At 36.4% G+C, this 11430-nt stretch overlaps 2 protein-coding genes across 3 annotated transcripts in view; both read right to left on the bottom strand.

Moving 5' to 3' along the window:
- Positions 1-1452: 1452 nt before the first annotated feature.
- LOC123749202 (uncharacterized) lies at positions 1453-10749 on the bottom strand. 2 transcript variants are annotated; one of them, XM_069337678.1, is made up of 9 exons: positions 10585-10749; positions 9739-9917; positions 9386-9479; positions 5113-5230; positions 3716-3807; positions 3366-3481; positions 2988-3076; positions 2118-2276; positions 1453-1932 (listed from the first exon to the last, which is right to left on the bottom strand). In XM_069337678.1, exons 1-8 carry the CDS (start codon positions 10747-10749, stop codon positions 2158-2160), a joined length of 972 nt encoding a protein of 323 aa, XP_069193779.1. In that variant the 3' UTR covers positions 1453-1932; positions 2118-2157. The 2 variants fall into 2 exon arrangements, with proteins under 2 accessions (XP_069193779.1, XP_069193780.1); XM_069337679.1 differs by having other exon boundaries at positions 2134-2276.
- Positions 10750-11323: 574 nt separating this feature from the next.
- Positions 11324-11430, bottom strand: part of LOC138349626 (uncharacterized) — a 10560-nt gene continuing 10453 nt past the window's right edge. Inside the window, exon 7 of the mRNA XM_069337680.1 lies at positions 11324-11430. This exon is cut by the window's right edge and continues 114 nt beyond it. Coding sequence (XP_069193781.1) covers positions 11342-11430 — 89 coding nt within the window. The 3' untranslated portion in view covers positions 11324-11341.

Raw genomic sequence — 11430 nt, 5'->3', positions numbered from 1 at the left:
TTAGCACTAATTACAAAAGCTACAATCCTTTCCCCAATTACAGGTAATACTCTTCTCAGCTTGTTGGAGGGAGCTGAGGTGTAATCACCATATAAGCAAGCGATATGAGGAATGGAGGACAGTACAATTCCCCATTCAACAATGTAGCACTCGGCGTGTACAGTTCTAATCGACCAAAGACGCTACAGCTTCTACACAGAGCAGACAGCAGACTACGACCGCATCGAGCCGCCACGCTCTCGCTCCCCGAGTTCAGACACTCACAATTTGCCATTAGCCATTATCTTAATTATTGTACATGTGCTTGGGGTTCTACTACCCAAAATCATGCATGTCCCCTAATTATGCCATACAAATCTGCTATTAGAACTTTTACCTGAATAAACATTTAATATTCTTTATGTAAAGTAGTACTGTTAATTTAGTACTTGTGACGTGGATTGTTATGGCCCATATACAAGATCTTGCATTTAATTATAATTAACATTATAATTTGATGTTGTGGTTTGTAATATTTTCATCTATGTTATTGGTATATATGACAAAACCTCATGTAAATCAGGTAGGTAGTTAGGTGTGTGGCAGTCCGTCTAATTACCCAAAGCTTCTTAGTACAGTATACGTAAGTAATGAAACACTACGATATATTTACTCACTATATTGTTGGTGCTGAATGTAGAACATCATGAAAAAAAAACTTATTTTTACTCTAAACTAACATAATTTTATAGCAAAATTGGAATCATCTAATTACCCAAAGCCACAACATTCTCTCTTTAGCGCATTTATTATGCACCCTATACCCATCTTGTGAACCGAAGTGGAAAGAGATACAGAGGCTTATTTATTGTCATGTTCCTGCATGCCAATGTAAAAAGGAATCCACAACATTTTTATATTTACCCTCTTGCTAAGTATTCTTATATATCTATGTCTAGCTTCCAAGACAAGCACGTTATTACATGATTGCAAACTGTTTATTGCTCGTAGTGAAGAAAGGGAGTCAGAAATAATTAAGCTGTCTACTTCATTGTTGTCAATAACTTCGAGTGCTACCAGGCTTAGAATGTAGACTTCCTGTGTTGAACTGCGAGTTAAGTTTCATATAATTTCTTTATAAAATATGATTATTTCAGAGTAAAAATGTGTATTTCCATGTTATACATTCAGTACCAACATTATAGTGAGTAAATATATCATATTTCTTCATTACTTACGTAATGCTAGGAAGCATCATCTCAAATGAAGTAGTTTCCTGAACCTACTGGGCCGTCATATCTACACTTGAAACTTTGTACGGAGTCTGCCTCCACAACATCACTTCCTGATACATTCCATTTGTCAACTACTGATACTAAAAAAGTTTTCTGTATCTCATTTGGACACTCATTTTTCATGTTAACCTTTTTTTGTGTGTGTGTTTTTTGAAGGAAAGCAAAGAAATTGCACATAACTACAACTACAATTTATTTAATAAGCATTTCTAAACTAAACAAAACTTTGAGGGTAATTAATAAAAATAAAAACTAATTTGAAAACAAATCTTTCTTGAGCAACATAGGGATGCAAAATTAACATGACGATGATTTGGGCAAAGAACATTTGCCCAACCCAGGGGTAGAGAATACTTGTTATTTTCTCTTTGCTTTGCTACTTAAAGCTACTCAAATCAAAGGGAAGAGTGTTTCTTCCATTTCTTCGTTGTCAGTCTGTGACTCAATACTGACTACACTGTTGTCACTGTCGGTCTCGGAATCCTCGGAATCTTGACTGTCTGTTTGAAATTTGTTGTACTTCCCTGTCTTCAGAAAACAGGTTAGTTGCCTCAATTAGTTTAATTTGATATAATTTTTTCATATTTAGCAAGAGAGCCGTAAGTCCACTGGTTACATGCTGGAATGATGACTTCTTTATTGAGTATTTACCCGGTTCCTGTAAAACAAACACACATCATTATTTCAGGTATTTTTTTAAATTAAATGTTTGTTTTCCTAACAAGTGTTTCATTTAAACTTTAAGCAGTAAAAGTGATAATGAAAATATATTACAATTTGTGTCTACAAAATGCTTTTACTAATTTTACTTAGCTTAGACACAAACAACAATGATTAAGCTACCTGTTAAAATAATTACCAAGTAGCTATAATGCAATAACATTTATTTCAGTGGAGTAATTAAGTTAATATTGTCTTCATTGTAGACCGCTATCAGTTCCCTCAACTTTTTCTTGTCTGCTTCAATCTTTGCACGGTATCGTGATCTCATTTTGCTTGAAACTGAAAGAAACACTTTGTTACTAGTAAATAAGATTATAGTTGATAAATTTGTTTTGTATATACTTAGTAGTGAATACCTACACAAAAGTAGCAGAACACACTACATAAATATTTGCCAACCACTTTTTTTTTGACAAGCTTAGGTATACACAGCAATGTGCTGCTATCCTATTATGTATGAAAGACCACAGTGTAGATCAAAAACCTCACAGGACAGCCAGTCATACATGGAATCTGGAGAGAATATGAAATGTAAGGCTGATCTATTAGCCTCCACTAACAAAATCGGGGTACAGCACAAGAATATCTTCCAATATTCCTGAGTGTATGAAGTAATAACAAAACTCAAAGTACATCATACCATTTGTTATGAAGTCATTGATAACAGGGCAATCACATATATAGTGATAGACAGTATGTCCTAGCTTTTGTTCACATAGTTTACAACTGGAATGATTTCCATTGGCAGATACATTACCTGCAGGCACCTGCCATAGATATTGATATCTCAACTTAATTTTGACAATTACCTATAATTACATAGGACAACACCTAAGTGAGATGGTATCCATACAAATCTACCTGAGAAATAAATGACATTAGATGTGTTTAGATAAAAAAAAGTCATTGTTTTCTTGAAGTATTTTACAAACACTAAAAGATTTCTGTTTGTTTTATCAGTCCCTAACTTATACATAAGCTTTAACATACCTGCTACACTGGATATGTGGGATTTCTTGGTTCTAATTGAGTCACATACTAACTCTATTCCCTTTTGAACATCATTTTGAGAAACTGATCTGTTGAGAATAGAGGATACTGTTTACTATAATGTTTACTAAATTCAAACATGTAAAGACCCTGATTAATTAAAAAAAAATTAACTTAAATTTTTAGGCAATGGTCACAATGGCATTTTATGATGGCTGACAATTATTGTACAAGAACTAAACAATTAAAATAATAAAGAAACGTTTTGGCAATTTTATGATTTATGGTACTGCATTGATTTTACAGTACAATAACCTTGTTAAAATATATAAGAGTATTTCAAAACAGTGTTTCTTACTATATATTTTACAAGCAAACCTTTTATTTAAACTCTGGGCTAAGTTGGTTAACTCTGCAATCCAGATGAGAAGTTGTTTTTCATCAAGAGATAAGTCAGCTAACTCCTTTCTTATTAACTCTGCAGCTTCTTTTGCCTATCAACAGGAGGAAAAACTGCCCTGTTAGTATAATAAATGTTGCAATTTTTATTTAATATTTGATATTACAAAAAAAAACAATCCTTACGAGCCTAACTGCTGATGAAGGCTGTTTAATGGCAGTAAATGTTATTTTTATTTTTATTTTTGAATGTTTTTTTTCCTGTGCACTTATATTAGTGATTCATGATCATTGTTGCATATATTCAATGAATAAAGCAAATTACTTGCCTTACAAAATCTTGAAGCTAGAACACGAGCTAAAGAGTCATGTTTACGTTGGTTCCAAAAATATGAAGATTCACTAAGTTCTTCTTCACGCTCTGAAAAAAGGGACAAAAAATAACTCCCTTCAATGAATATGTAAAATGAAAATAATTCACTTTTATGCAGGCGATGAGTCACAATAACGTGGCTAAAGTATGTAGACCAGACCACTCACTAGAACGTGAAGGGACGACGACGTTTCGGTCCGTCCTGGACCATTCTCAAGTCAATTGTGATGAGGAAGTAGAGACAGGCAATAAATAGGCTAGAGAGAGCTGAGGAGCAAAGTAAGGTGTATTTTAGGGGATAGTAATAATAATAAGAGCTGCAGAGGGCCTATTGGCCCATACGAGGCAGCTCCTATTATAACCACCAAATGAGAAGGAGATAGGAATAAGAAGACGATAGCAAGGGAGCGTAGGAGAAGACAATGAACAGAAAAAAGGGAGAAGAGAGAAAGAAAAGGAAAGAGAAAGAAAAGATAGATAAATGGAAGGGGTAGGCTTATGTTAGGTCACGTTTGTTAGAAAGATTACAGCATTTGAGTATATACTGTGAAAGGGAAGAGTCCACAGCAACAAAGCCAGGACTCAAGTTCATGTTGGGTACATTGTGTATTAGAGCCGATTCAACAAGACGGCGTCTGTGGAGAGTAGAGGCAGGAAAGATTATTTTGGAGGAAGACCAATCTATGGGATGATTAGAATCCCTCACATGGCAGAAGGGAGCATTGTTAGTGTCTGCAGACTTGACACTTCTCTTGTGTGCTTTAAGTCTGTCATTCAGTGTACAGCCAGTTTCGCCAAAGTATTGTACCAGATGAACAGGAAATAGAGTAGACACCAGCAGCAGGAGGAGCATTTTTTTTTTTTTGAGGAGCACTGTGAACTAGATTGCTACGAAGTGTGTTAGTTTGTTGGTGTGTTAGTTAGTTCTTATTCCTATCTCCTTCTCATTCAGTGGTTATAATAGCAGCTGCCTAGTATGGGCCAATAGGCCATCTGCAGCTCTTATTATTATTACTATCCCCTAAAATACACCTTACTTTGCTCCTCAGCTCTCTCTAGCCTATTTATTGCCTGTCTCTACTTCCTCATCACAATTGACTTGAGAATGGTCCAGGACGGACTGAAACGTCGTCATCCCTTCACCTTCTAGTGTGTGATGTGGTCAACATTCACTTTTATACTATCTATAATTTACTTGCTATATTAATCAAATCCAATTCATATACACAAAGTTGTAGGGTGACACCAGGTGTTGCTTGTTACTGAAGTCATCTTCATTACACATAATAAATATCACTAACAAGTTTTAATAGATTATACCTTCCTCATTGTAACAATGCACTATAAACTAACCGGCTTTCAACATGTTTTTGGTGGTACTGTTGTACCGCGACATATAGCTGAAAATTTGCTCGGTTTCTTCACCTGTGGTCAAACCACTTCCATGCTGCCAGCGTCCTCCATACAAGACCTATAATTAAGATGTAACACACTGTAAAATAATTACAAGGAAAGAATATTAGTCGATTGCTCAAAAATTTAATTATGACTAAATACTTTATTCTGATTAATAGCTTTTTAACCCTAAAATAACGTTACATTTATACCCGTTACTTTGACAAATGATAATTATTTACCTGGCAATACCATGCATGTGCTTTTGCATGCAAAACACCTAGGAACGGCTTTGTCTCCAGTAGGGTGAATTTTTAATTTTTTTCTTGAATTTTCAGGGCCCATGGCCAGTACTGTACTGGCATATGATGTCCTGGCAGATGTACTTGGCACTTTTACAGTAATTTATATGGAGATAGTGTGCATAGCCAAAAACCTCACCACGAGTCATATTGCACATTTTGAGAATTACACCATGCCGGCATGATGCAAGGCTTATGCCTGTCTCGTCCAGGGATTTGTGTGTATACGGTTCGTTTCGTGCCGCTTTCCACAACGAGACACCACAATTTTGGCTGTTCTGCAAATCAAATATAAATGATATATATTATATATTTATATAATATATATATATATATATATATATATATATATATATATATATATATATATATATATATATATATATATATATGTCGTACCTAGTAGCCAGAACTCACTTCTCAGCCTACTATTCAAGGCCCGATTTGCCTAATAAGCCAAGTTTTCCTGAATTAATATATTTACTATAATTTTTTTCTTATGAAATGATAAAGCAACCCTTTTCTCTATGTATGAGGTCAATTTTTTTTTATTGGAGTTAAAATTAACGTAGATATATGACCGAACCTAACCAACCCTACCTAACCTAACCTAACCTATATTTATAGGTAAGGTTAGGTTAGGTAGCCAAAAAAAGCTAGGTTAGGTTAGGTTAGGTAGGTTAGGTAGACGAAAAAACATTAATTCATGAAAACTTTGCTTATTAGGCAAATTGGGCCTTGAATAGTAGGCTGAGAAGTGCGTTCTGGCTATTAGGTACGACATATATATATATATATATATATATATATATATATATATATATATATATATATATATATATATATATATATATATATATATATATATATATATATATATACAACTTTAGAACACTTTCCCACCAGGAGACTCGAACCCTAGCCAGCACAGAAGCCTTCCAGCAACTGGCATAACAGGTACGCCTTAACCCTCTCCACCACCTGCTCAGACCCTTAAAAGAGATGGTAATTTCGGAGTATTTAAATACCACAAAGATCACCACCTCCCAAGAGCACTAGAGCAAGTGAGGGGTCATTTAGACGTTAATTTCATCAAGTCCCTGTTAATATGGGAAGACACAGTGTCTATGCTTAAGGCACAACTCTCCTAAACACGAGAGTCAAGTATACAACTTTAGAACACTTTCCCACCAGGAGACTCGAACCCTAGCCAGCACAGAAGCCTTCCAGCAACTGGCATAACAGGTACGCCTTAACCCTCTCCACCACCTGCTCAGACCCTTAAAAGAGATGGTAATTTCGGAGTATTTAAATACCACAAAGATCACCACCTCCCAAGAGCACTAGAGCAAGTGAGGGGTCATTTAGACGTTAATTTCATCAAGTCCCTGTTAATATGGGAAGACACAGTGTCTATGCTTAAGGCACAACTCTCCTAAACACGAGAGTCAAGTATACAACTTTAGAACACTTTCCCACCAGGAGACTCGAACCCTAGCCAGCACAGAAGCCTTCCAGCAACTGGCATAACAGGTACGCCTTAACCCTCTCCACCACCTGCTCAGACCCTTAAAAGAGATGGTAATTTCGGAGTATTTAAATACCACAAAGATCACCACCTCCCAAGAGCACTAGAGCAAGTGAGGGGTCATTTAGACGTTAATTTCATCAAGTCCCTGTTAATATGGGAAGACACAGTGTCTATGCTTAAGGCACAACTCTCCTAAACACGAGAGTCAAGTATACAACTTTAGAACACTTTCCCACCAGGAGACTCGAACCCTAGCCAGCACAGAAGCCTTCCAGCAACTGGCATAACAGGTACGCCTTAACCCTCTCCACCACCTGCTCAGACCCTTAAAAGAGATGGTAATTTCGGAGTATTTAAATACCACAAAGATCACCACCTCCCAAGAGCACTAGAGCAAGTGAGGGGTCATGGAGAGGTGGAGAGGGTTAAGGCGTACCTGTTATGCCAGTTGCTGGAAGGCTTCTGTGCTGGCTAGGGTTCGAGTCTCCTGGTGGGAAAGTGTTCTAAAGTTGTATACTTGACTCTCGTGTTTAGGAGAGTTGTGCCTTAAGCATTGACACTGTGTCTTCCCATATTAACAGGGACTTGATGAAATTAACGTCTAAATGACCCCTCACTTGCTCTAGTGCTCTTGAGAGGTGGTGATCTTTGTGGTATTTAAATACTCCGAAATTACCATCTCTTTTAAGGGTCTGAGCAGGTGGTGGAGAGGGTTAAGGCGTACCTGTTATGCCAGTTGCTGGAAGGCTTCTGTGCTGGCTAGGGTTCGAGTCTCCTGGTGGGAAAGTGTTCTAAAGTTGTATACTTGACTCTCATGTTTAGGAGAGTTGTGCCTTAAGCATAGACACTGTGTCTTCCCATATTAACAGGGACTTGATGAAATTAACGTCTAAATGACCCCTCACTTGCTCTAGTGCTCTTGGGAGGTGGTGATCTTTGTGGTATTTAAATACTCCGAAATTACCATCTCTTTTAAGGGTCTGAGCAGGTGGTGGAGAGGGTTAAGGCGTACCTGTTATGCCAGTTGCTGGAAGGCTTCTGTGCTGGCTAGGGTTCGAGTCTCCTGGTGGGAAAGTGTTCTAAAGTTGTATACTTGACTCTCGTGTTTAGGAGAGTTGTGCCTTAAGCATAGACACTGTGTCTTCCCATATTAACAGGGACTTGATGAAATTAACGTCTAAATGACCCCTCACTTGCTCTAGTGCTCTTGGGAGGTGGTGATCTTTGTGGTATTTAAATACTCCGAAATTACCATCTCTTTTAAGGGTCTGAGCAGGTGGTGGAGAGGGTTAAGGCGTACCTGTTATGCCAGTTGCTGGAAGGCTTCTGTGCTGGCTAGGGTTCGAGTCTCCTGGTGGGAAAGTGTTCTAAAGTTGTATACTTGACTCTCGTGTTTAGGAGAGTTGTGCCTTAAGCATAGACACTGTGTCTTCCCATATTAACAGGGACTTGATGAAATTAACGTCTAAATGACCCCTCACTTGCTCAAGTGCTCTTGGGAGGTGGTGATCTTTGTGGTATTTAAATACTCCGAAAATACCATCTCTTTTAAGGGTCTGAGCAGGTGGTGGAGAGGGTTAAGGCGTACCTGTTATGCCAGTTGCTGGAAGGCTTCTGTGCTGGCTAGGGTTCGAGTCTCCTGGTGGGAAAGTGTTCTAAAGTTGTATACTTGACTCTCGTGTTTAGGAGAGTTGTGCCTTATATATATATATATATTTATATATATATATATATATATATATATATATATATATATATATATATATATATATATATATATATATATATATATATATATATATATATTATATAAATACAGTATATATAAAATATATAATAAATAATGAAAAGAACCTAACCTGATGGGTTATATAAAAGTGATATAGACCAACAGAAATATAGCATCTTACTCAATATGGCTTCAGACCCCAAAAATCACCATTTATATGGTGCATGTAGCTCTTGACAAACGTTGAGTACTCTATGTTTTACTTGTTGACTTGCCTGTGGGTTAAAAAAACCTAACTACTTGTTATAATATATATATTAACTCTGTAAACTGTAAGACATCATGACTGTCTTTTCCCAATGGTGTAGTGGTTAAGACACTCGCCTGGCGTTTCGCGAGCGCTCTGTCCTGGGTTTGTATCCTGGCCTTGGAAAGTTTACTGGGCATCAACCCTTAACTATGGCCCCCCCGCTGTTTACCCAACAGTAAAATGGGTACCTGGTTGTTAATGGATTTGGTAGGGTCATATTCTGGGGAACATAGGATTAACGACTTGCCTGAAACACTATGCGTGCTAGTGGCTGTACAAGAATGTAAAAAGTCTTGTATATATAAATAAAAATATAAAATCTATGTAGAGTTTACAAAGTCTGTACACATAATATTTACCTTTGTTTTTAAGCTCTCTATATGGTTAAGGTGATTAGTCACATCATTGTCAGCAGCAAAGACACTCTCTGAATAATATGATTCCCTCAATCCTCTGAAAGAAACAAAATGACAGTATATACATAATTTACATTGATTTGTTTTCAATTTTGATGATTGTGTAAATATATATTACTTAATGTTGTAATACATGAATAACGCTATTATGTATTGCATGTAAGAATTTTTCAGATATTGATATATTTACATAACGAATAATGTATTGTGATATATAAGTTGCCCTAATAGAAATGTATTAATTGTTGAAAAATAAAAATTTATCTTACAAAAGGAAAATTATTTAAGAACTGTACCTTCCAACTTTTTCATATCGGAATAACTTTTTGTTGCCATCAATATGTATGGCAAATGGGTTAGTATGACAAGCAGGGCACACGGTCTTATTGTAGCTTTGGACATTTGGAAGTTCATACTGCATAAATCTCCACTCCTGGAATGTTCTTTTAGCAGCTTCAAAGTTGATGCAACCATCCTGAAATATATACTGAATATAGAATTTGCATGGATTAGCCCCATATATTGGGGGAGTGGGTAGCACAAGTTATAGTGCAAGATTGAACAACTACGTTCCCAGCCTAGTACTGGGAACCTGGTTCCCAGCCTAATACTGGGAACCTTGTTCCCAGCGTAGTGCTGGGAACCTAGTTCCCAGCACTAGGCCCAGATGTGGCTAAGCCATGCAAGTTGCATGAGTTAGCCATATATATTGGGGGAGTGGGTAGCACAAGTAACAGTGCAAGTTTGAAGAACTACGTAGGAAACTATAAGGATGAAATTAATGCATTTTAGTTTTACTTTTGAATAATGTTTTGAACAGCTGGACAGCTTTTAATTCAATAAAGAGTTTACCAATTAGGAGCAATAACCAATTACTTTATTTGCATAGAGAGTTTGCACAGATTTAGTTTGACTCGGGGGATATCTGAGAGATATTGATTTCTGGTGTGGTGATTATGGGATCCTTTACATCTATCAAGGAAGAGTTTCAGATCAGGATGTGCATTTAGGAACAAAGTTTTGTACATGTAAGTGGCACAAGAGAATGTGTGGAGTGGGTTCATATTTTTATGTATTATTATATATACAGTTTAATGTATACAGGTACTTACATTACATATATAAAATTAATAAATACTTACTCTTCCATTATGAGAGCCAAGCGCTTGGAACGCTATTAACAAGGATTTCATTGATAAACCTGGACTGTTCGTTTGAAGGAAAAGCCAGTTGTTCAGGAGTTTGGTGCTGAAGAATGTGTTACTTTTCCTGGCTGATGAGCAGAAGTATCCACCATCATACAACATCTTAGCATCTGCAGGAAGGCTGTATCCACACTCTTGACACTCAAATATGGGCAGATAAAGGTCATACCTGCCTAGAAAGCTTAGTTTTAGTATTTATTCCTAAAATAAAGCAGCTTATTTTGAATCTTTTGTAAAACTCATCTCCATCACTGAATGGATATGTTTGTGTCTCAAAGATTGAAGTCCACATGCTTGGGTATGGGTATCCTCACTAGAACTTCAGTGATGCTACTATATTCAGTGATGCAAATACTCATAGACTTATGTGTTCAAACTTAATATTAAATAAAATATACCTGAGAGCATTATGAAAGTACACATGATGTCAGAACTCTTTATGTTAAGGTTACAGTCTTTACAGTTACAGGAAATTTTTGGCACAGGAACTGACACAACAGGTTCGGAATAAGAAAATAATAATAAACTTAGCAAAGATTGCATATTTAAATAATATTCAGTAAGTCAAATACCATAAAAATTGAATTGCTTATTGAGTAAAAAATTTATTTATTTTTTTCTTTCAATATTTTGGTACTTATATTGTAAAGGCTTGGTAAAAAGAAAAGTTTTCATATGTAAAGAATTTTTTGGTTTACATATGCCAGTCAGTAAATGTCCCATTAAGGTCAACAGTCACAGTTGGTGGCAATGCTTCATAATATTCACTGGCCCAGGAAAACC

The sequence above is a fragment of the Procambarus clarkii genome, chromosome 38, assembly GCF_040958095.1.
Source record: "Procambarus clarkii isolate CNS0578487 chromosome 38, FALCON_Pclarkii_2.0, whole genome shotgun sequence".
Lineage (NCBI taxonomy): Eukaryota > Metazoa > Arthropoda > Malacostraca > Decapoda > Cambaridae > Procambarus > Procambarus clarkii.
This window is presented reverse-complemented; position numbering and strand designations above follow the sequence as displayed.

Bases quoted from the DNA above. Each gene is read 5' to 3' on its own strand.
- LOC123749202 (XM_069337678.1), bottom strand. From the start codon at position 10,749: ATGTTGTATGATGGTGGATACTTCTGCTCATCAGCCAGGAAAAGTAAC. The intron at 9,918-10,584 runs GTAAGTATTTAT...TATATATTTCAG, and splicing joins TTGGCTCTCATAATGGAAGA to GATGGTTGCATCAACTTTGA. The intron at 3,077-3,365 runs GTTTGCTTGTAA...TATTCTCAACAG, and splicing joins GCCCAGAGTTTAAATAAAAG to ATCAGTTTCTCAAAATGATG.